The 25,868-nt window shown below is 36.6% G+C and overlaps 1 protein-coding gene across 2 annotated transcripts in view; it reads left to right on the top strand.

Annotated features, from left to right (window-relative positions):
- The window catches only part of TRAM1 (translocation associated membrane protein 1), a 33,161-nt gene extending 8,632 nt beyond the window's left edge, over nucleotides 1-24,529 (top strand). For both annotated transcript variants that reach the window (XM_023184030.3, XM_023184031.2), the window contains exons 2-11: nucleotides 225-288; nucleotides 2,044-2,165; nucleotides 2,288-2,404; nucleotides 4,003-4,061; nucleotides 5,735-5,819; nucleotides 13,190-13,260; nucleotides 13,367-13,471; nucleotides 14,477-14,620; nucleotides 14,940-15,100; nucleotides 22,962-24,529. In XM_023184030.3, coding sequence (XP_023039798.1) covers nucleotides 225-288; nucleotides 2,044-2,165; nucleotides 2,288-2,404; nucleotides 4,003-4,061; nucleotides 5,735-5,819; nucleotides 13,190-13,260; nucleotides 13,367-13,471; nucleotides 14,477-14,620; nucleotides 14,940-15,100; nucleotides 22,962-23,035 — 1,002 coding nt within the window. In that variant the 3' untranslated portion in view covers nucleotides 23,036-24,529. The remainder of the gene's footprint in view (nucleotides 1-224; nucleotides 289-2,043; nucleotides 2,166-2,287; nucleotides 2,405-4,002; nucleotides 4,062-5,734; nucleotides 5,820-13,189; nucleotides 13,261-13,366; nucleotides 13,472-14,476; nucleotides 14,621-14,939; nucleotides 15,101-22,961) is intronic.
- The last annotated feature ends 1,339 nt before the right edge of the window (nucleotides 24,530-25,868 follow it).

Genomic DNA, 25,868 nt, shown 5'->3' with positions numbered 1-25,868 from the left:
AGGATGAATTACACTATCTTACCTAAACCACAGAAGAGTATTCTGGTGAATTACATTAGCTCCTTGGTAATCAGTAATTTCCATTGTGTCTGTCAGGGTTCCACAGGAACTAGGGGGCCATTGGTGCTTCGATTTAGGGACAGATTTTATAAAGTTTTTGCCCCTGATCTGTTATTTGGGAGAGGGTCACAAATTGACTTGATCTTTTTTTTCCTTCTTTCTAGATAACGGCAAAAGCTTCTATCATTTTCGTTACTCTTCAGTACAATGTCACCCTCCCGGCAACAGGTAGGTAATTTACACTAAGAATTTTCTATGTAAATAGAAATTCAGTTGAACAAACTTGGAAATTTTCATGAATACTAGGTCCTGCATTAATTAATCGTCAGAGATCTCATCCATGATGTGACTGAATGTTATTTTGATCATTTTGTAATACAAGATCTGATGTTTTTGATTGACTTTACCCTATATGTGTTTTCTGTTTACTATATATTTTTGTGAATGGACTTGAAATTCCATAAAAGAATTTTGTTTTGCTTTCTCTGCCTTCTGATTTTTTCCTAAGAAAATTATAAGAAGAGATATTTAAAAAATTTGTTTAAATGTCATTGTTCATTCAAGGCTTCTAAAAGCACAACGGCAGATTTAGTTTTTCTGCAAGTTACATTTTGGACCTGTAATAGTAATCCTTCTAAGATTATTTTCACTTTTTCTTGTGCTCTACTTTTAACAATTATTTTGATTCCAGAAAATGTGTTCATAAACTCTAGGAATTATCTGGTAACAGCTTCCAAACTATTAGGTTTTATTTCAAAAATGTTATTTCTTAAACTATGTAAAAATTAGGTGTTTCTTAGAAGTTGATTGTAATTTAATACAGTGATATAATTAACTAGCATGGGCGAGGGATGGGGTATTTTTTGGTTTAGGCAGTAAACTTGCACAGTTTTTTATTTAAAATGTAAGATAATGTAGTATACCCCATTTAGTTGGGGTTTTTTTGTTGTGGTGGTGGTGGTTTATGTGTGTGTTTTTAAGAGACGACAGGGGCTTGCCAAATTTGCCTAGGCAGGAGTGCTGTGGCGTGATCATAGCTCACTGCAGCCTCCAGCTTCTGGGCTGAAATGATCCTCCTGAGTCTGCCTCCCCAGGAGCTGGGACTACGGGGCACACTACCATGCCCAGCTAATTTTTCAATTTACTATAGAGATGGAGTCTCACTGTACTACCTAGGTCAGTCTTGAATTTGGGCCTCCAGCAATCCTTGCCTCCCTAAGTGTTGGGATTACATGGGTGAGCCACTGCACCTAGCCCCTGAGTTGGGTTTTTGTTCAGTTATGTATAGTTTTGAAAATATTTAATTTAGTGATTTAGTTATCAGGTTACTCAAAACTACAATACTGTTTTGAAATTTGAATTTGCCAGAGAAGAATAAAGCTCTTTTATATATATGTTCCTCATAAACATAAAGTTTAAGAATAAGTGTCATCAATTCACAAGTATTCGATAAAGATTTGTTTTGAAAAATTATAGCAATTGTAAGGATTAAAAACAACTTTAGTAGTTGCCTTTATCTCTGCTGCTTATAGATCAAAACTAAATCAAATACAGGTCAAATCAGCTTTTCCATCAGAATCATAATTTAGTGTGTAGTTTGAAAGTAGAAGTAGAAAGTTTCAAAAGCCCTTTGCAAAAAATAGGTCAATAGGCTAAGTATAACTTTATCAACCTAATTTATACCCCTGTGATAATATCAGTTTATTGAGTGTGGCCTCCTCTTCCCTCTTTTTTGGTGTTTGGTGGCTGTGACTAAAGTGTCAAATCTATGTAAGTAATTTCTAAAGCTTTAGATTTCTAGATAGTCTTGATTTTCATTGCCCCCCTAAGACTCAAGATGTCCAAGACCACATTATTTATGATGTTTATATAGAACTTTTTTATTAGGTTATTCTTCTTTGTTTCCATAACTATGTTGTACTTAATGCTGTTTTTATAACCTTATGTATATTTTTGTGTATTTGTGTCCTTTTTGGTCTTCAGAAGAACAAGCTACTGAATCAGCGTCCCTTTATTACTATGGTATCAAAGATTTGGCTACAGTTTTCTTCTACATGCTAGTGGCGATAATTATTCATGCCGTTATTCAGGAGTATATGTTGGATGTAAGTATGCAGTCTTGGAAATCTATACTTTATAAAGTACTAGCTCTCCATAATCTGATAGTCATATATTAAATATAATTTATAATTTATTCTTAATTACTAATGGCTGTTTTTATTTTTAGAAAATTAACAGGCGAATGCACTTCTCCAAAACGAAACACAGCAAGTTTAATGAATCTGGTCAGCTTAGTGCATTCTACCTTTTTGCCTGTGTTTGGGGCACATTCATTCTAATCTCTGTAAGTATGTCATTCATTCTCATCTCTTTAAGTACGTCCTCTTAGGTTGTTGTTCTCCTTCCTTATCTAAGATTAGGAACTCTGCTAATGAACTAGTATAAGTTAAGAGTTTCAGTGATAAATCTCTTTTAGGTATTTTTTTATACAGAAAAAAATCTAAACTATGTTTACTGTTTCAGAAAGGCTTATTCATTTTTAGTCACTCTGAATGTTACTTTTATATCTTTTTTTTTTTTTTTTTTTGAGACAGAGTCTTGCTCTGTCGCCAGGCTGGAGTGCAGTGGCACAATCTCGGCTCCCTGCAACCTCTGCCTCCCGGGTTCAAGCGATTCTCCTGCCTCAGCTTCCCAAGTAGCTGGGATTACAGACGCACACCACCACGCCCAGCTAATTTTTGTATTTTTAGTAGAGACAGGGTTTCACCATGTTAGCCAGGATGGTCTCGAACTGACCTCGTGATCCACCCGCCTCAGCCTCCCAAAGTGCTGGGATTACAGGCTTGAGCCACCATGCCCCGCCTTACTTTTATAACTTATTGTGATTTACAGATACCTCTGTATCAGCAAAACACGTTAAGATGTGAGTAATACTCCTACTAGGTTACATGAGTTGTAATGTTCACAGTCATTTCCTCCTTTAGAAACAGCCCCAGTGTTTTCCAAGCTTGTTAAATGTTCTATAACTTTTCAGTTATGGCAATCAAAACCTTTAGTTGTGTCACTATTACTGATGAGAAAAAGGCAGTATTTGCTTTAATATTAGTGATAACAATCCCTTAAATTTATATGGTGTTCCATACTTTACATATTTTTGAGTTTGTCAGACACATAATTCTTTTTAATCACTATATTACAGATGAGTAACAGGAGTTTTCCAGGGTAAAGCACTTCATATTGGAGGTAGATTAAAATTCAGCTTTTTATTCCATTGCTCATTCGATTTTACTCTGCTGCTTTAATAATACTTTATACATAATATGTAAATTTTAGTTTAAAAACTATTATAAATTTTTTTAAAAAACATAAAAGTTATGCTTCTGTGGGAAAATACTCTTACAAAAATTACTTTAGATTTTATTTATTTTTTAATCTTTTTTTTTTTTTACGTATGCAGTAATTCTCACTGAATAGATCTGATTATCTAAGAAAAAAATTGGGGCAGTATTTTATTGATGTAATTCCATAAAACTCGGTAGTACCTTGATCCTTTGTCTCCTGTCAGATGCTACAAACTTTTCCTGAAATCTTCGGATTACCCAAGACAAAATTCTTCTCTCCCAGTCACTGTTGTGCCTCTTATTGGTGATTTTATGTTTGTCTACGTGTATTTTTATTCTACAGGATTGAAAGATTTTTTAGGGCCAGGAATTGTTTCTTACCTGATTCCATATCTCATTTATATCATTGATTTTCACTTTGCTCAAGTAACCAACTCAAATTGGATTGAAAATAACTAAAACAACTAAGGAGTTTGACGTCAGTGGACTCTTTGGAACCTGCTGTAGGGAACTGTAAATGTTTGAGAAATGAAAGTAATGTCTTATTTTCCAAGAAATTTGCATTATGCTCACAGGTTAATTTTTGTATCTTCTTTCTTAGGAAAACTACATCTCAGACCCAACTATCTTATGGAGGGCTTATCCCCATAACCTGATGACGTAAGTCATTTTTAGCAGCCCTTTCTTTGTTAAGAACCATGGTCATGTCGCTATTAATCAGAATTCGTTGTTATTCTCGTTAGGACCTTAGGCAAATGCGTAAAATAAATGAAAATATGTCTTTGACAGTCCCACTGCCGTAAGAAAAAAAATGCTGTGTACCTTTTTTTAATGTTTCTATTCTAATCTTTTCAACTTCTTTGTAAGCTTGAGACAACTGATTTTAACATAATCTTAATTTGGTACTCGCTTCTTTTCCTTTCTTTTCACTTACCCTTTCTCCTTTTTATGACTCCATCTTCTCTATACTTTTGCTCCTTTTCTTTTTCCCCACCCCCGTCTCTTTTAACATCTTCCCTTCTTACTCTCTTCTGTTATAAACTTCTTGAGGTTAGGGATTGTTTCTTTGTTTATTTCTCTAGTTTGTACAGTGCTGCCAGGTTAAAGTGCTCAGTGGTTACAAAGACGTCTGAATAATTCATTATTGGAGCCCAGCTCTAGTACAACTATTCTATATTAATTTTCCTTGCTACTTTAGCCTGTATTGGTCTTTCGTATCCCCAAATTTGTCATTTTGGTAGATGTTTTATGTAGTGTCCATATATTGTTTTGATTGTTCTATAATTATCTCATTTTTGTAAGTCTTGCATTGTGCCCATAGCCACTAAGACTATATGTGCCTTGGTAGCAGTAAAAATTATTTTATATCCTTCATTGTGCCGGGTATGGTGCAGGTGCTTGTCACCTACACAGTATTTAGTAAATATATTGTGATGTGAGAATTGGAGAAGGGAGAAGATATGAAGGAAAGAAGAGAATAACATGACTGTGGATATTTTAAGCCCAGCAAGTAATACCCACTCTACTGAATCATACTCTGATTTCTAAAGTTTTATTAGTTCAACAAACTTTGTAAATATTGTATTTATGTGGGACTGTATTCCCTCCACCCCCACTGCCGAGAAATTAGATTGGCTTTGTGTTTTCTATTTTAGACTTCTGGAGGGGAGGGAGAGGGGAGAATAAAGAGGAAGCAGGAGGGCTAGAGGAATATAATGTCAAAAGAAGAGTATTAGTTCTAGACTGATTATGATATAGCTCCTGGAGAGCCCTTGTATGCCTTATTCTGACTCTCTTTAATCCTAGCTCTGCCTCCATTTATTTGGGGCTTTCTCCATGTTCCAACCAGGTACAGTTACCACATTTGCCTAAGAAAAAAAAAAAAAGAGGGTATTTGAAATTGGGATTATTCCAGTTTCAGGTGATTATTAACCTATGAGCCTTTGCTTTTGTGTCAGTCTTTTTCCCCTTCTTGTCTTGATGAAACTGTATAGACATGTGGGTTATGTTTTCAGTAGCTAACATGACATTCTAGTCAGTATTAATGAACTAATGGGGGCTCTGAGTCCTCTCTGCTGGCTTACATGTCAATAGCTTTCTGCAGATAATATCTTTGCCTGCTGTTTAATCCAGGGATCTTGTCCAATGGTGGGACTGTCACAGGGAGATGGGGAAAGCAGTTGTTGAAGAGTTGTTTAAAGGTGCACAGATACTGTATGGAATGATAACACAAAGGTAGTTACTTAGTATATCCTGATTTCCAGTATTTGTTTACTGTTTTTTTAAAAAAATTATGCTTTAAAAGATATTTTTCATTTTCTTATGTTGTACAGGTTTCAAATGAAGTTTTTCTACATATCACAGCTGGCTTACTGGCTTCATGCTTTTCCCGAACTCTACTTCCAGAAAACCAAAAAAGTAAGCTGGGATTTTGTAGTGTTAAAAAATGTCTTGTCTTTTTTTTTTTTTTTTTTGAAAAATTTTTCTAAAATTATTTCCTTACATGTTTGCCCTTCCTCCATTCTTCTTACCTAAACTCTTACCCCATCATTTTCCCACCAACCCCCTTTCTACAAAGCCTAAACTCCTTAAGCATTTTTTGAAAACAAAACAAAAAAAAAACCTTCAGTCAGTACTTTAGCTTAGATTTTTTACATTTGATATGTTAATGTCTTGTCTTAAAATTACATTAGTGGTAATGTAAATTAAAATTTAAACATTTTTAAATGTAATATTTGTTTTATCTTACTGATATTCTTAGCAAATTATTTCACAAGTGAGCTAAAAAGGATTAGTCACATTGCAACTAACAGTTCTGTGTGTAAGTCCTAAAGCAAAATTCAGTATTGGAAAAAAAAGTAAAATATATTTAAATATTCACCAGCAAAGCTTCTCCTGAAATGGGTAGAGCATTCCCTTTTTAGCATGTGGGAAGGATATTTGTTTGTTTTATTTGAACAAATACATAAACTGCTGGAGCACTGCAAAATCCTCCTTCCTAGTTTTACCCTCAGTGCTTCTGAAGTCAGGCTTCCATGCTATCACAAAAGTCATTTTCTTTACCCTGTCTCTTCTGAAACCTGTATTGGCTTCCTATTATTTTAAACTAGAGCAGTGCTGCTCAATTGTGCCCTGAGAGTTTCTCCCATCGCCACTGTCTTCCAGGGACCTCTTCCTCTGCTCGCTCCTTATGCTTCGTGCACACTGATAGTCTCTAGTTTTGTAATCCCAGCACATCACTTCTTTTTCCTGGAATACCTCTTCCCTCGGATAAATTAATCAAGTACTTTCATTTCCCTTTTTTCTGGGAGTTTTTTTTTTTTTTTTTTTTTTAATTCTCATATATGAAATCCTAGGTGGGATTTTACTTCAAAATAATACCAGGTGAAGGAAAGTGAAGAGGGATATAGATGAAACAAGTTTGGTCGTTTATTAATAATGATTGAGTTATGGGTATGTCAGAATCTTTTCTGTCTGTTGTATACATGTTTACATTTTCCCGCATTTAAAATTTTTTTTTGTTTTTTTAAATCCCCTTTGACAAATCTTCTGGAGTAAAAGTGTGACAGCCAGTCTGGTGACTAGTTTATCTTTGCCTACTCAAAAGCCATAAAACACTATTTTTATGTGTGCTACAAATAGTTAATTCATGGACTAGGCACTTGATTTGCTACTGTTTCGTGTCTGTTCTGTTTATCTGTCATCATTCATATTGTCTGCTAGGATTAGAAAACAGCATCAAATTAGAGGCCATATGCTATGGCACTTAAGTTCTTTTTATGCTGATTTCTTGTATAAAGTAGATTGTTTCTCCAGCTATATTGATTGTAAGGAATAGGATGAAGATCTTCTATTTTTAAACGTTTCACTTAGAACTGTCTTCAGATAAAATTGTTAGACCCAGATTCCAGTAGCCCTTCCATGTTTAGTAGGCTCCTAATGTGAATCATAGGTATTGTGGAGCTGTACTGTCCAAAATGGTAACTACTAGTCATATCTCGTGAACTTAAAAAACGAAAAGCAAAACTGACCTTTTTGTCCCCACTAGCCACATTTCAAGTGCTTATTAGCTACTGTGGCTAGTATGTACCATTTTGAACAGAGGAGATTCGGAACATTTCCATGATTGCAGAAAGTTCTGTTGGACAGCGCTACTGATAGTATCATAGTTTCTTGATGTCTTAGTAGCATGGCTCAGATATTTAAAGCCTTCTTCAGGTATTTGTATGCTTAGGAACAGATACCTCTGGATTTCATTATTAATCCACGTCTGTATCTTGTTCACTGACTATGGTAAGTAGGGAGGGACATTTCAAAGTAATTGTTCATTTTAGTTCCTGAAACTTTTTTCTTTCAGTTCCTGCCAGATGGCACTTCTCCAGAAATGCAATCTAATTTTTATGGAATAATTTGCATAACTTAGAACTTAACTGAAACTATTTTTAACACCTGCATATGACAGTTGAAAGTAACTGTTTCAAGTAATTAACATAATTTGAAAGTAGCAGCTGCATATGTGTTAAACAGTTTCTTAAAATTTACTCTATGAAAATTATTTTTGGAACTCTTTACTGAAGAAACTAGTACAGTGATTGTTTTGAACCAATCGTACAGACAAATAGGAAAGAAAGGAACGCTGTTAGTAGCAGTTCAAGAGGTGTGTTAGTCACAAATAAGTTTCTTTCAAGGAGAAAACTTAAATTATTTATACTGTAGATATAAACAGTTATCCCTTTTGCCAATGAGAAGATTCAAAATATTTCTTAGCTTGAATATATGAGCTTTTAGGGAAGTCATGAAATAGCCAAATGTTTCTAATTTCTAATATTCAATTTTAGTTTAATTATACATACGTATAATTATTCATACATATAATTGCATATCATATAAAGTATTAGAAATAGTATTTTCCCCTTTCCTACTTCATGAAAGTTACATTACACTTTTCATATGCAACTTTGATGTTAGTACCTGTCATTCATCATCACTAGAACCACTTTTTTTAATCTGATGACATTTTTTCCATATCATAACATCATCTTCTGTCTCACTGGTTCCTTCATTAGACCTTATAAACCTTTAAAAATGACATTGATTGAAGTTTTCAGGTGTATGTGTCTTACACAAGCATTTGTTCAAGATAATTAATACAGAGCTCTATAATGCAAGAGCTTTGTAAAGATTTAATTACAAGGTGTACCATCTGAGGTTTGGGGGGAAATCTTTGCCTTATATTTGGGGCATATATGTGATATTCAGCTTTGTTTATTTTTCAGTATAGTGTAGTCAAGAAATGTGTTTTTTATAAAAATAAATTTTTTAATGTATTAAATTAATTATTAATTAATTTAATTATTAAATATTAAAGTAAATATTTTTTAATAAAAAGATATTGGAATAACAACTGAAAATGGCACTTGAAGTTATTAACAATTTTAGAATTTGGTATGATTTCTCCCAGCCTTCTCTGTTCTCTCCCTTTCCCCACAACCCGTGTAAATGTGTACATCCAGAGAGCATGCTGCTGGTGCTAGGCAAGGCTTTGTTGTTGGCCTCAGACATGTGAACACCGTGCCATCAGGGCTGTAACCCCAGAGGAAATGGAGAACATTGCAGGAGGCTGGCCTACCACAGGGATGCTAAAAAGTAGCCATTTTCTAGATAAAATTTCTCATTTTAAAAATCATGGTAAGCCAGACATGGTGGCACACACCTGTAGTCCTGGCTACTGGGGAGGCTGAGGCAAGGGGATGGCTTGATTCCAGGAGTTTGAGACCAGCCTGGGCAATATAATGAGACTCGTCTCTAAAAAATAAAATAAAACTCACAGTACACCACCCATACTTTCATGTACTTTTTGTAATCATTTGGAAATACCTTTATCTAGGGTGTGTGTTAAGTTAGCCACAATTCCTACCACCCCTTGAAGTATTCTACTCATCTCTCTTTTTTTTTTTTTTTGGTATTATTGTTGTTGTTATCCCCATTATACAGAGAGATTAATTAGTTTGCATAAGGTCCCTCGGCTAGTAAGTGACACAAGTATTTACCCATTCTCTTACTAATATTTACTTTTTCTGTGGTAGGCTTTGAGTGTACACTGTTTTAGAGACACTGGTCAGTTGGTGCAAAGCTGAATGGACCATTACTTAGAAAAAGGTTTCTTGATAATCCTATCTTTTTGAAAGCAATAGATACTATTTTTAAAACTTTTGCATAGGCATTTGATGATTGTGAAGATGGAACCTAGTGATGGCATTTTACCCTCTATTATTATTGACTCGGTTGGCTGTCAGAAAGGTAAGGCTCCTGGGCACAGTGGTGGGTGCCTGTAGTCCCAGTTACTCAGGAGGCTGAAATAGCAGGATCACTTGAGCCCTGGAGTTGGAGGCTACAGTGCACCATAAATTCACCTGTGAATAGCCACTGCACTCCAGCCTGAGTAACATAGTGAGACCATGTTTCTATTTTTCAAAAAGAAGATACAGGGCTAAGATACAAAGTTGAACCTGAACTTAGGAGAGAAACTCTATGGATTTTTCCTTAGCTAATGTCAAGCACAACTGCGCTTCATCTAATTGGGTTGAAATTTAAAGACAAAAGATCAGAAATGGAATGGCTTTTTGAAATGTAGTTTGTTTGTAATTTATAATAGTGTTTTTAATCTTGTCAGAGAAGAAAAGAGTAGGCAGCTTAGGTTCTCTGCTAATTGACCAGTGTCAATTTTAAAAACTTAGTTGGATTTCTTTTAAATTAAAAAAAAAAAAAATTCCTCATAAGTAGTTACATTGCATTATGGTTTTTCCAGCAAATTAGTTTTTTGTTTTTTTTTTTCACATTGCCTTACTCAAGTTTTTATGCAATGAAATGAGTTTAATGAGCAGTTAAAAACTAAAAAGCTTCCCTCATAAGTTTTAAGGATTTTCTTGGTCTGTTTTCTCCTCTGAAATTTGGAGCATTGAGTAACACATATGAAAGAATGTGGCAATATTTGTTATACCTAGTCTTTTATGTGGCCACCTTCCTGCTTTGCCATATTCACATACTACTAATTCATACTTTTGACATTTTAATTTTAAGGTATATTAAATAACAAAATATTTTGGGTTTTTGTTTTGTCTTGAGACAAGGTCTTGCTCCGTCACCCATGCTGGAGTGCAGTGGCCACAGTCACGGCTCACTGCAGCTGCAGCCTCAACCTGCCAGGCTTAAGCAATCCTACTACTTCAGCCTCCCGAGTGGCTGGAAGTACAGGCATGCACCACCATGCTTGGCTAATTTTTGTATTTTTTTAGAAATGGGGTTTCGCCATGTTGCCAAGGCTGGTTTTTGAACTCCTGGGCTCAAGCAATCCACCTTCATCAGCCTCCCAAAGGGCTGTTATCACCGGCATGATCCACCATGTTCAGCCTAAAATACTTTATTTAAAATTTTAGTTACAGTTAAATAAAAATATTTTGTTGTGTACTGTGTGCAATCATTTTGTTCAGTACCAATGTACACACCACACTGGGAAACAGTAGCATATATATATAGTGGCACTTCTACATGCATTGTACGTCAAATTGCATTGATAATACTACAAGTGAGCTTTTCTGAAATTATTATAATGGAAAAGAAGAGGTTCCCTTGCGGTTGCGTGTTATCTCAACACCCTTTCTCCTTCCTTTTGTAAGCTGAAATATTTCATTGGAAATTTACAAATTATGTAGAGAGGATCTTAAGACTGTCTATTTTCAGAGATACGTCTCTCTTCAGTTGGAAGAATGACAGTAAACTTGGTATCAATTTTGCTAAGAGTCCCAAAATACAGTACTGTAAATAGTAATATTCAGACTGTCTTATGTTCTACCTAATGCTTGATCTTTGCGCCATTCTTACTAGAGAAGAGTTTTCCATTTCAAAACTAGAATTTAAAAAATCTCTACTCCTCAGAAGATTTGGTGAAGTCGCTGTCTGTACTGAAACACAGAGAAATGGAGGACCAGTGGACCTGAACTCAACTATGCTAAATGCAAGAGATAAGTTTAGTGAGGCTGCAGAAGAACACGGTTCAGCCTGCCAGCAGCAACCCAGCATTTCCGTCGTTCTAATTAGTAGCTGTAGAACATGAATAATACTCACTAGACTAATATAATCCTTGTAAATATATATACGAAGAAAACAAAGGAAATTAGAATTGAGGTATAGGTGTTTCATCAGTCAGTAGGCTGGCCTGTTGAGCTTATCACTGTCAGTGTTTTGTAAACATTTTTACTGCAACCAAAGATGAAAAACTTTTTACATCATAATTCATTTTGTGTGTGTGTGTAAAATATGGAATAGAATTTTCATAATACAGTGTGCTATATACTCTAGCATGTTCTTTTTCTTTTTTTTTTTTTTTTGAGACAGGATCTCGCTCTGCCACCCATGACTGGAGCGCAGTCATGCAATCCTAACTCACTGCATCATTGAACTCCTGGGCTCAAGCGATCTTTCTACCTCAGCTCCCCAAGTAGCTAGGACTACAGGCACATGCCACCATGCCTGGCTAATTAAAAAAAAAAAAAAAATTGTAGAGATGGGGTCTCTCTCTGTTGCCCAGGCTAGACTCAAACTCCCAGCTTCAAACAATCCTCCTGTCTCAGCCTCCCAAAGCGCTGGGATGAGAAGTGTTAGTCACGGTGCCTGGTCACATTTTCTATTTTATTTCATGTTTTAAAAGATGCTGGTGTGATCCCTAAATTGATTTCATGATCCACTAGTAGGTCTTTTTTTAAGAGACAGAATCTTGCTCTGTCACCCAAGCTGGAGTACAGTGGCATGGTCATAGCTTACTGTAGCCTCGAACTCCTGTGTTCAAGTGATGCTCCTCACATGTCTGCCTCCTGAGTAGCTGGGACCATCACACCCAGCTAATTGTAGGTTTTGTAGAGATGGGGTCTTGCTGTGTTGCCCAGGTTGATCTCAAACTCCTGGTCTCAAGTGATCCTCCCACCTCGGCCTCCCAGAGTGCTGGGATTACAGGCATGAACCATCACACTTGGCCCCACTAGTGGGTCTTGACTTGTGTTTTCTAAAAATACTGTTTGTGAGATAACCAGTTCAGCTAGATAACTGTGGGAGAAAAAAAGAAGTAAAACTAAAATCTAGGTACTTGGGCTTACAGAGTAATTGAGGAAAAATAATATATAATTAAGGAGTAGTATAAATGAGAATAAAAAATGTTAAACTTAAGTTGACTGACAAGGGACTAAAGCATGAGCTGAAAATGTGAATGCTATTTTAGGTAGACAAAAATGTCTCTACTACTATAAACATAACAATTTTAATATTAGAGGAACATCAAATTGTCAGCATGTAACTATGGTTAATATTGTGTCATCTAATACATGTTCATTAGAAACAAGAGCCGTAGATCTTAGCTCTAAAGGGGATTTTGAGTTTATCTGATTGAAGCAAATCTAAGTATTCACATTTTACAGATGAAATAACTGAAGCCAGCAGAGGTTACGTGACTTGGTAATGCTATATACCTAATTGAGGACGAGAGATTGGGGTGGGGTGAGGGCAGAATAGCTTTCAGATCTCCTACTTCTGCATTTTTCACTTACTCTTAAAGAACAGAAATGAGCCAAGCACAGTGGGTCACACCTGAAATCCTAACCCTTTGGAAGGCCAAGGTTGGGAGATCTCTTGAGTCCAAGGGTTTGAGACCAGCCTGGGCAACATAGCAAGACCCCACCTCTTAAAAAAAGGAAAGGAATGTTTTAGCATGTTTTAATCTATAATGTATTTTTTTACAGGAGGATATTCCTCGTCAGCTTGTCTACATTGGTCTTTACCTCTTCCACATTGCTGGAGCTTACCTTTTGAAGTGAGTTGGGATATTTCATGGGTGTGTAAGTAGGCTGGGCAGATAGTATGCTGACCTGTCTTAATTGATAATTAATCTTCCCATTTTCAATTTGCTCTTTTAACAGCTTGAATCATCTAGGACTTGTTCTTCTGGTGCTACATTATTTTGTTGAATTTCTTTTCCACATTTCCCGCTTGTTTTATTTTAGCAATGAAAAGTATCAGAAAGGGTAAGTTGTTTAGCCATTCTATTTCTCGTGTAGTAAATATTTAAAGTCATTGCCTAACATTGCCAAGATCCATGCTTTTGGCCATTATATTACTTTTTAAGCGATTAGTAGCTGCTTTAAATAAAATGAAATTATTTCTGTATTCAGACTTTGTATTTTACTCTCTAAAATGGAGCCTTTCTCAGCTAGAGAGATACTGAATTATATCTTGCAATTTTGAAGGCTTTGTGGGTTTACTTTCCTGTTATAACTTCTACTTTGTTTATTGAAGCGTTTTTCTTTTGGAGGAGTGATAGAGAAGTGAACTCTCAGAAGAAAATGAAACAATAGATAACTAGCCTTATAGATAACTAAAATATATTGATGGGGAAATTGAACTGAAAACAGAATTGGAGAGGTATAACTTGTAAAGAGTGCAAAGTTGTCTAAAAAAAGTAAAACTGGGACTCTTAATTGAGAATTAGGCATCCTGTTCTTTATAACACAGCTTTTTTGGTTTGTTTTGCCCAGCATTTTCCAAAATTATTCTGAATACTAGTAGTTCTGAGGAACATTAATAGTTCTTATACAAGAAAAGAGCTAAGCTAAACAGAAAATTAAACATTTATTTACTGGATTTTTTTAGAAATTTAAATAGGCTAGTATGTATTATATCTCTTTGAGTGTGGTATATAGGCTTTCCCAGATATTTGACACAAAATTCTTTTCTCCAGAATAAGAAATGCTATTTTAATATGCCTTTACTTAATAGGAATCTAGTTTCTTTTTATTTATTTATTTTTTTTGAGAAGGAGTTTCGCTGTTGTTGCCCAGACTGGAGTGCAGTTGCACGATCTCGGCTCACTGCAACTTCCACCTTCCAGTTTCAAGCGATTCTCCTGCCTCAGCCCCCCAAGTAGCTGGGATTACAGGCGTCTGCCACCACGCCTGACTTAGGAATCTAATTTCTAATAGAATCTTGTTTTTGAGATTTCAGGAATTTGACTTACAGTCTTTTTCTTGCAGATTTTCTCTGTGGGCAGTTCTTTTTGTTTTTGGAAGACTTCTGACTTTAATTCTTTCAGTACTGACTGTTGGTTTTGGCCTTGCAAGAGCAGAGAATCAGAAGCTGGATTTCAGTACTGGAAACTTCAATGTGTTGGCTGTTAGGTATAATCAATTTAACTTTTTTTTCACTTTATACAGCTAGATGATATATATTATCAGTTTCTCTGTGTTGAATCATCTAAAAAAAGGATGAATATGAGGTTGGGGAAAATACTCATTTGATTTTATTTCATACCTTTTGCTATTTTACATGTCTAAAGTGAAGTACTAAAGCATTTAACTTTTAGGATAAATTGTTAATGCACTGATTGTTAATACAATTTTCTCAAAATTATTACTAAATACTATTAAAGAAGATAGAATGTATTCAGTGGCATTGTTTTTTATACACTGTAACTTTTTATTTCTTAATATTTCTTAGAATTGCTGTTCTGGCATCCATTTGCATTACTCAAGCATTCATGATGTGGAAGTTCATTAATTTTCAGCTTCGGAGGTGGAGGGAACATTCTGCTTTTCAGGCACCAGCTGTGAAGAAGAAACCAACGGTAACTAAAGGCAGATCTTCTAAAAAAGGAACAGGTTTGTATTCAGTAAGCAATGAAAAACTCATAGAAGTAGAAAACTTTTTAAAAATTTGTTGTGGGATCTTATTTATTAGTTTGAAGGTCTTATAAAGAAAATATTATTCTGCTTTTTAACAAAATTAGAGGCAAAGTAATCTTACTGCATTCCACAATTGGGTGATCCCTTGGATGAGGAAACTCAGTTACTCCCCTCAAAAGCTGTCCACTAAATTTCTCTTTGACAAGTTTTCCCTTCTTGGTTACCTTTGAGCCACTTTAGACCAAACTTTATGGACAGGTTTAGTGAATAACTAAACTAGAGGATGGTCGTTTGTTTTCAAGCATCTTATTCACATTTTAAAAAGCTCTTCACAACCTCTTCCCATCTGCTCATTTGTCCCAAGTGGAATAGCTTTTTTTTTTTTTATAACTTCTGATTGCTTGATTCTTTGTCTTTAAGCCTTCATTTAACCTGTTTTCTCTTTATGGCTTTTGCAAAAATTGAAAATGCATTGATACTACAGTTAATTTTTTCAGTGTGTGTATGGTATTATGCTTAGAGCTATAACACAGGAAGTTCCAGTTTTTAGAATACATCCACTCTGGTTTACTCCTTTCTGAGTGTTAATACCTGATAATTTACATCCTCCAGCCTGTTTTTTTTTTTTTTTCAAGTTTGTCCCAGCAAGTCTTGGCCCTTTGTATTTTCTTAATACATTTTAGTACAACTTGAGCTGGGTGCAGTAGGGGGTGCCTGTAGTCCAGCTATTCAGGAGGCTGAGGCAGGAGGATCACTTGAACCCAGAGTTCGGGGTTGCAGTGCACAATGATCGTGCCTGTGAAGAGCTACTGCACTCCAGCCTGGGCAACATAGTGCCTCTTTAGAAAAAAAAAAAAAAAATTGTACAACCTGGTCGATTTCCACAAAAATTGCTGGGATAGAGTTGAAATAACATCACATCTATAGATCAATTTAGGGATAACTGGCTATTTCAACCTGATATATACCTCTGTTTATTTAGGTTGTCTTTCATTTCTCCAAGTAATATTTTTTATTAAAATGGGATGTAATTCACATACAATAAGATTTATCCTTTAAAGTATACATTTCAGTCATTTTTAACAGATGTTCACAAAATTGTGCAAACCACTATCTAATTCCAGAATATTTTTATCACTGCAAAAAAAACCCCATGCCCATTAGCATCACTTCACATTTCCCCGTTCATTCTGCTCCGGTACTCTCTAATCTATTTTCTGTCTCTAAGGATTGGCCTTTTCTGGACATTTCATATAAACAGAACCATGTGATATGTGGTTTTTGGCAATTAGATAATGTTTTGAGGTTCGTCCATGTCATAGTATATATAAAGACTTCATTTGTTTTTACAACCAAATAATATTCCATTGTGTGGAACCTTATTGTATGGATATATACCATGTTTTGTTTATCCATTCATCGTTTGATGGACATTTGAGTGCCTTTTACTTTTTGGCTATTATTAATAATGATGCTGTGAACATTTAGGTGCAAGTTTTTGTTCGAACATGTGTTTTCATTCTCTTGGGTACATACATAGGAATGGAATTTCCAAGTCATGCTGTAACTATGTTTAACATTTTGAGGGAACTGCCAAACTGTTCTTTGAAGTGGCTATACTATTTTTACACTCAGTTTAACATCCTGATATTCAGTTGTCCTTGTGCCATTTGTTAAAAAGACTCCTTCACTATTGAACTGTCTTGATACCCTTTTCAAAAATCATTTTTAAAAAAAGTTTTATTTCTGGATCATGAATTTTATTGCATTTATTGGTAGATCGATTCTTATGCCAGTACCACACTCTTGATTGCTGTAGCTTTGTAGTAAGTTTTGAAAGCAGGTAATGTGAGTCCCCAATGTTGTTCTTTTTCATGATGTTTTGGTTATTCTGGGTTTCTTACATTTCCATATGAGTTTTTATTTAAGTGACAGGATCTTGCTGTGTTGTCCAGGCTACTCTTGAACTCTTAGGCTCAAGGGATTCTCCCATCTCAGCCTCCCAAGTTGCTGGGACTATACCCAGCCATTTTAATATGAATTTTATAATGAGCTTGTCAGTTTCTGCAAAAAAGCCAGCTGGGGTTTTGGTATGGATTACCTTCAATCTGTAGGTTGATACGCAGAGTATGAACATGAATGTCTGTTTATTTAGATCTTTAATCTCTTTCAGTTATAGTTATCAGTGTATATATCTTGCAGTTCATTAAATTTAACTCTATTCTTTTGGATGCTGTTGTAAAATAGAACCATCTTCTTAATTCCATTTTCAGATTCTTCATTGCCAGTGTATATGAAATACAATTCACTTTTGTATATTGATCTTGTATCCTGCAACCTTGCTGAATTTATTTATTCAAATAGGTTTTTGTTTTTTGTCTTTTGGTGGGCAGTCTGGATGTTTTCTATTGCATTTTCTTGCCAAATTGCCCTGTCTAGAACCTCAAGTATTGAACAGAAATAGAGCAGACATCCTTGTCTTGTTTTTGATCTTAGGGGTAGGCATCCGTCCAGTCTTTTACCATTAAGTATGATGTTAGCTATGGGTTTTTCATAAACAACCTTTATCAGGTTGAGGAAGTTCCCCTCTGATTCCTGGTTTGTTTGTTTTCGTCATGGAAGGTTGTTAGATTTTGTCAACTGCTTTTTTTCCTGCATCTATTAAGATAACCTCGTGGGGTTTTCTTATTTTTTTCTGTTGGTATTATAGATTACATTGATTTTCAGATGTTAAACCACGTTACATTCCTGGGATAAATTTCACTTGGTTATGGTGTATGATCCTTTTTATCTCTTGATGGATTTGGTATGCAAGTATTTTGTTGAGGTTTTTTTGTGTCTGTATTCATAAAAGATATTGATGTGTATTTTTCTTGCAACATCCTTGTCTGGTTTTAGTATCAAGATAATACTGGCTTCATAGAACGAACTGGGCAGTGTTTTTTCCTTTTCTGTTTTTTGGAAGAGTTCTTCACTTGATCTTAGCCAAAATGCCAAGAAATAGTGGAAGAGTTGTTGAAGGAGATATTTTATAGGTTTCTGTATAGGAATCTCATACATTTTTCATTAAACTTATTCTCAGATACTTTCTTTTTTAAGCTAATGTACATGCTCTTTTTAAAAAACAATTTTAACTATTTGTTACATAGTAATGCCATTTGTTTTCTTTAAGATACTATGTACTGAAAAAATCTTCCTAATTCACTTAAAGTTTACACTAAAATATACAGTTATATCATCTATAAATATTACACCTTTTCATTTTCTTCCTGTATTACACTAGCTAGGACTATACCATAATATTGAATACAAGAAATGAATACTCTTGTTCCTCATATAAGAGGGAGACCTTTCGGTAGTTCATTATTAAGAATATTTTGTAGATGCCCTTTACTCAGTTCTCTTCTGTTATATTCTTTACTAAGAGTTTGTGTCCATGACTTGTAGAATGTTAAGAAATGGTTTTTCTGCAACATTTAGTCATAGAGTTTTTCTTTATTCTGTTAATGTTGTGAATTGCATTGACTATCAATGTTAAAATAATTTTGCATTTCTGACACGCATCCAAGTTGGTGATAATACAGTAGTCTCCCTGGGGGAATACATTCCAAAACCTCCAATGGATGCCTGAAACCAGGGGTGGTATCAAACTCTATATAGTCATGTGCTAAATAATGACATTTCAGTCAACAGCTATACAACATATGTGCATACATGACTCATTTATGACACTAGTCCTATAAAATTATGCTGTATTTCTCCTACACCATTTCTATGTTTAGATATGTTTAGATGCATACATAGTTACCACTGTATTACAGTTGCCCACAGTATTCCATACAGTAACATGCTGTGCAGGTTTTTAGCCTAGGAGCAATAGGCTATAACATATAGCCTGGGTGTGTGGTAGGCTCTCCATCTAGATTTGTGGAAGTACATTCTGTCATGTTCACACAATGATGAAATTGCCTGACACATTTCTTAAAACATAGCCTGTTAAGTGGTGTATGACTCTATATACTATGTTTTCTCCTAATATAACTATGATAAAGTTTTATTTATAAATTAGTCACATATAAAAGCATATTGTAGCAAAAGTTAATTGAATGTGGTATTTTTCTCTCTCAAAATATTGTATAGTACTCACCTATTTTCAGACCATGGTTGACTGTGGGTAACTGAAACATGGAAAGCAACACTGCAAATAAGGGCAGACCATTGTACATCACTTTTGCAGAATTCCCTTTTTCATTATTTCATTAGGATTTTTGCATCTAAGCGTTTGGAAGTGTTCACCAGCTAAGCCCTCTGACCTAGAGTCTTCTTTTTTTCCGAAACAGGGCCTTGCTCTGTCACCCAGACTGGAGTGCAGTGGCATGATCTTGGCTCACTGCAGCCTCAACTTTGTGGGCTCAAGCAATCCTCCCACCTCAGCCTCCTGAGTAGCTGGGGCTACAGGCACATGTCACCACACCACTAGTTTTTGTTTTTTGTAGAGATGGGATTTCACCATGTCACCCAGGATAGTCTCAAACTCCTATACCAAAGTGATCTGCCCACCAGACTCAACCAATTGGCTGGGCACCCAGCATTTTGGGAGGCTGAGGTGGGTGGATCACTTGAGCCCAGGAGTTCAAGACCAACCTGGGCAACATGGCAAAACTCCATCTTTACAAAAAAATACAAAAATGAACCAGGAATGGTGGTGCATGCCTGTAGTCCCAGTACTTGGGAGGCTGAGGCGGGAGGATCCCTTGATCCTGATGTCACCCTTGAGGTGTCACTTCAGCAGCTGGAAACCTCTATGACTGGTGGTACCTTCTGCCTGAGTATTGCTTGCACGCGCTGGGCTCATTCCACCCACTCAGCATGACAGGCTGTGCTTGACTTGAGCTGCCGGCCCAGATCCCACACCTGCCAAGCATGAGCCAGGGGCGGAGCAACAGGGGGTGTGTGGGCAAGCACCCACAAGGTCTAGCCACTGCGCACAGCCAGGCACACAGGCTTCTGCTGTGGGGCAGGCAGCTCTAGGCACCAGCACAGGTGCTGGCTCTGTGTGAGGCTGCAGCTGGACCAGATGTACTGCATGTGGCTTCCACTGCAGGCATCCATGACTGGACAAGGGGAACGTGGTGGTATCCCCAGAGTTTGGAGGTGGCCAGAACCACAGAACCCCAAAGAGGGTGTCACAGCACTGCCTCAGGGAGCCCCTAGATCTGGGCTTCCCAAAGGACCACAGCTCTTCTCTCCTTCTTGTCATGCGCAGCGTGGTGAGCAGGGGGGCATGTTTCAGCCTTGTTTGTGCTACAGCCCTTTTAGTCCCGCCATTCAGCAGGTCCCAAGTTCTTGTCCTACATCCAGGAAGAATGAGGTACGCAGGCAACTGGAAGGTGAGCAAGGCAGAGAGGAGGTTCATTGAGAGGCGGAACAGTTCTTAGAAGACCTGGAGTGGTTAGCTCCTTTCCACAGGCAGGTCATATCATCTGTGCAGCTGTCATGGTTAGCTCCTATCCACAGCCTCATCATCTGCCCAAGTCTGGCTGAGTCCAGGATTTTTATAAGCTTCAGGGAGGAGGAAGTATATAATGATTGGTCCATGGGCAGGCCCAGAAAAAGCACTATAAGTTCTCACTCCAGTCCATGGAACTGGCGGCCGGGCCCCCAGGTTTGAGGCCGTCCCTGCCTTGAAGAGGGGGGCTTCACCAGGGGCCCACGCCTTTCTGCCGAGGAACCTCTCTGCCTCCTGCTGCCATCAACCTACCATCCATGGTGCCTAGGCTGGTCATGCCAAGAGATGCCTGCAGGCCCACACCAAGCTGCCCTCAGCCCCCCTCGGCCTCCCTCTCATGCTTGTCAGCACCCACAGTCCTGATGGCCAAGGGAGCAGGGAGCTGGCATATCAGCGCTGCTCTAATCCCATGGTCAGTCTCACCTTCACTCCAAAATAGTAGTGGATGCCAGGAGTTGTAGAGTGGCCAGGCAGCGGGAGCAGGCACTTCCAAGCCTGCAGCGGCAGGGGGCTTCCCGGGCCCCCAAGGGCTACGGCTGGGTGGCTGCAGCTGTGCCCAGGAGTGCAGGGCTCCCACCCCTCCAACTCTGAAAGGGATGGGGCTCCTGCTAGCTATGTGAAGCATGCAGCCCTGGCTGCACCTCCCACACTACAGCCAATGTCATGGCAATAGCCACTCCATATGGGCTGCTGCTGCCATCACTGAGAGGTGGAGGTTGCAGTGAGTGGAGATCATGTTGCTGGACTCCAGCTGGGATAACAGAGTGAGACCCTGTCTCGGAAAAAAAAAAAAAAAAGATAATACTATTATTCACATTTTCTGTTTCTTAGTTGTTTTTCTTTTGGTAAATAGTGTTTTTCAAGGAATTTGTCTAGTTCATAATAAATTTGCAAATATATTGGCATAAAATTATTCATATGAACTTCATATGATAATGAAGTTCACGCCTGTAAATGAGGAGTGATTCCTGTTTTTCATTTCTTGTGTTAGTAACGTAAGCCTTTTATCTTTTCTTCCATCAGTCAAAACCAACATTTGTCTTTTTGTGTTGATTTTCCTAGTTGTGTCTTTTCTGGATCATTGATTTCTATTCTTTCCTTTTCATTGGGTTTAATTTGCGGTTTTGTTTGTGATTTACCTTCTTGAGCTGGATCTTTGGAGCACTGATTTGTATCTCTTGTCAATTACATTCACTTAAGGGTAAACTTTTCAACACCACTTTAACAGTATTTCACAAGTTTTTTGTTTTGTTTTGTTTTGTTTTTTTGAGATGTCTAGCTCTGTTGCCCAGGCTGGAGTGCAGTGGCGGGATCTCAGCTCACTGCAGCCTTCGCCTCCTGGGCTCAAGTGATTCTCCTGCCTCCCAGGTAGCCAGGATTACAGGCACCCGCCACCACACCCAGCTAATTTTTGTATTTTTAGTAGAGATGGCGTTTCACCACGTTGGCCAGGCTAATCTTGAACTCCTGACCTCAGGTGCCGCCCACCTTAACCTCCCAAAGTGCTGGGATTACAGGCGTGATCTACCGTGCCCAGTCTGTATTTCATAGGTTTCATTATGTCTTTTTCATTATTATTCAGTTCAATGATATCTGTGCTTGGATTCCACTTGTGCTGTGATTATAGGTGCAAGCCATTATCCCTGCCTCAAACATCCATTTCTGTATGCAACTTTTATATTTTTGGAGAGAGAGTCAGTGAGACATTTGTTACTCCATCGTAGCTTGAAGAAGGCCATTACATTAGCCAGATGTGGTGGCACATGTCTGTAGTCCCAGCTATTTGGGAGGCTGAGGTAGGAGCATCACTTGTCCCCAGGAGTTCAAGACTGCATTGAGCCATGATCATGCCACTGCACTCCAGCCTTGGTAACAGAGTGAGACCCTGTCTGAAAAAACAACAGTAACATGAATAAATAAAAAGAAGGCCACAATACACCCCTCCACATGGGAATTATCCTAAACGCCAACTTTAGCATGTTGTAAACAAATATCCCCAAGGACTTTGCTGTCAAATGTGAAAAGTTTATTTCTACAGAAGGTATTTCTCTTGATTACTATTTTTAAATTCTTGTAACTTTTTAAATAGTTTTCTGTCCTGTCACTTTTTTCTGCTCTTAATAGTAGTTTTCTTTTAATTTGCTACTTTCAGTTCATTGTGTTAAACATGTTACCAGGTTTTGTGATTGGTTCAATACTGGTAAATAAATTTCACCTGAGTATATAGATTGGATTTTACATTTTCTTTTCTGAAGGTATCTTTACATATAAAGATTATTACTTGCATTTATTTATAAAAGAGTAACACAGATTCTTTTCTTTTTGCAGAAAATGGTGTAAATGGAACATTAACTTCAAATGTAGCAGACTCTCCCCGGAATAGAAAAGAGAAATCTTCATAATGAATTATAAACTAATTGATTAATGTCCCCAAAGAAATCTGCTTTCTACTATATCTTTCAGCATTAGAGATTTTTCTGTTCTTGAAAATACAGTCTGTGCTCTTTGATTTTTGCTGTTGTACTGTTTCATGCATTTTTTTAATGGGCATTTGAGGGGAGAATTATTGCTATGAATGAAAAAAAATTTTAGCTTAGACTAAGCTACCTGCCTTCAAAATAGTTTAGGGACCACCACCATGTTTTATTTTGTTTTTATTTTTGAACATTTTTCTAATGATTTGGAGAGAAAACTATTTACAAAAATTCCACATATCAGTGATACAATTTCTTGCTGTCACCAATTTTTTATAATAGCAGAGTGGCCTGTTCTAAGAAGGCCATATTTTTTAAGTTATCTTTCAGGGTAAAATGGAAATACTATAAAGTTGGATGTCAAACTTTAATATGTTTTCAGTGTTCTCTAATTTTTAGGAATTTTTGTAACCTTTACACCTGGAAAAAAAGATTTGTAAAATCACCAAAACAATTGTGTGCTTCATTTTATAGGTAGTGGTTATTAGTATTACATCCCCATTTTAAAAACAAAAACATAATGGTTACAACATGTGGAGTTTTATTGACATACATATTAAATCAAAGTATATTCTTAAAAGTACTTGTGAAGTAAAATCTTTCTTGTGCATTTTCAATACTTGTAACCTGGAAATCAGAAAATATTTACTATGAACAGGAAAAACGGACTTATATAGCCCTTTTTGATATGTTTATTAATAATGATTCTTAATGGGGCTCATAATAAGTTTAATATGCACAGCATCTTAGAAAAGTTTAACCTGCACACCCTTTTAAAACATAATGCCTACTTGATTTATATCTATAAAAAGAATGTCAGGTAATTATATTTGGAAAACATTTAATGCACTAACTTTAAAGAAATTGAAAATTCAGGTGGATAAATAGTCTTACAAAAGACAATGTGCTTTATGTTATATCTATAGCTTTGGTCCCATCTTTAATTGAGAAACATTTATCTGTATAAAACATATTTTTGGATAAATATATATATATATATATATATTTGTATCTCTACAGAAAGGCTCTAAAAAGCATTTGAGGAAAATATTTGGTTCCCTTTTCTATAATTATCCTTTAAGATCTGTATAGCTACATTTGGTTTATTCATTGTATTTGCAGTATATATATTGTTCCTTTCAGTGTTCACATCTTGTTCCCCATTTCTCACTTGTGTCACCACCTGTTTGTGCCATTTTTAGTGTAAAAGTTGCAGACCTATTAGATCTGCAGTTTAAGTTGCCATGCTGCTAGGAAGTTGTCCTTTTTCTTTCCAGCTGTTTACCTACTTCCTGGAAAAAGTAGTAGCTCTCTGTAGCATTATGGAGTTTCAGTGGAACCAAATCTTTGCCATTAAAAACTGGCATTATACTGAACTATACATTGAGAAATCAATCAAAATAAAAATTTTTACTTTCACAAGTTGCATCCTGGACGTTTCTGTCATTGTTGGTGTTTATGCTATTTTGGTATATAACCTCATTAAAATGTACCATATTTAAAACACTGTATAGATATTCAGAATAACCCTTTTCAAAAGTGTGTTCTGCAAATAAACAGATTCGTTCCACAGAATATTGGTGAGGACTACTGGGGGAATAGATGGTCATAACCAAATAAATCTGGGAATCACTGGATTGAACTAACCTAAAGGTGTCTCTTTATTATGGGACCATTCAGTCCTTAATATGCAAATGTGTTCCCTGGTGCACCAAGAATGTTGGCAGTGTGGGTATAATATGCAGTGTTTCCCACCTTATTTGCCTGTAGAATTTTCTGTTCATCAAATGACTACAGCACTTTGTTTTCTACAGCATACACTGTATTTATGCAAAGAAAAAAGCCCTTGATATGTAGTTACCAAGGGCTTACGTATACACACAAGCACATATACACACAAGCACATTTACACAGAAGTATGATTATAAATTATGAGCCCTACACCCTGCTCTCAAATGTACTGAGGAAAGTCTGTACTGGCTTCCAGATCCTGCAGAGCCTGTCATTATCACCCAGACTCAAGTCGAGCTTCGAAGCATGATGGGAATCCTGTAGGGACCTACACCTGGACGAGGCTCATGGCTCTGTCTTAAACCCTGGGGAACCATGAATTAGTTGCTTTGCTACTCCGGGGTTTAGTCTTTCCCTCCACAAAGTGCCTCTTTGCTGCATTTTTTTTAACTGTAAATTGACAATTTATAATTGTATGTGGGGATCCAAAGTGGTGTTATGATTTATGAGTATAATATGGAATAATTAAGCTAGTTAACATCCATCACCTCAAATACTTAACATTTTTTGTGATTAGAACATTTAAATTTAGTTTTGAAATGTATAATACTATTATTAACTATATTTACCATGCTGTGCAATAGAACTAAAAAGAAATTCCTTCTGCCATATTTTATACCCTTTGACCATCATCTCCCCATACCCCTCAGCCCCCAGTCTTTGTAACCATCATTCTACACTCTGATTCTGTGAGTTTGTTTTAGATTCCACATACAAGTAAATAATGTGCCGTATTTGTCTTTCTGTATCTGGTTTACTTCACTTAGCAAAATGTTCTTCAGTTTCATCCATGTTGTCACAAATGACAGAATGTTCTTTTAAAGGCTGAATAGTATTCCATTGTGTGTATATACTCCATTTTCCACATTTTCTTTAGCCATTCATCTGCTGATAGAGCAGACCTTAGGTTGATTCCGTAACTTGGCTATTGTGAATATAGTGCTACAGTGAACTCAGGGCTGCAAACATC

This window comes from Piliocolobus tephrosceles, chromosome 7 (assembly GCF_002776525.5).
Source record: "Piliocolobus tephrosceles isolate RC106 chromosome 7, ASM277652v3, whole genome shotgun sequence".
Classification (NCBI taxonomy): domain Eukaryota; kingdom Metazoa; phylum Chordata; class Mammalia; order Primates; family Cercopithecidae; genus Piliocolobus; species Piliocolobus tephrosceles.
This window is presented reverse-complemented; position numbering and strand designations above follow the sequence as displayed.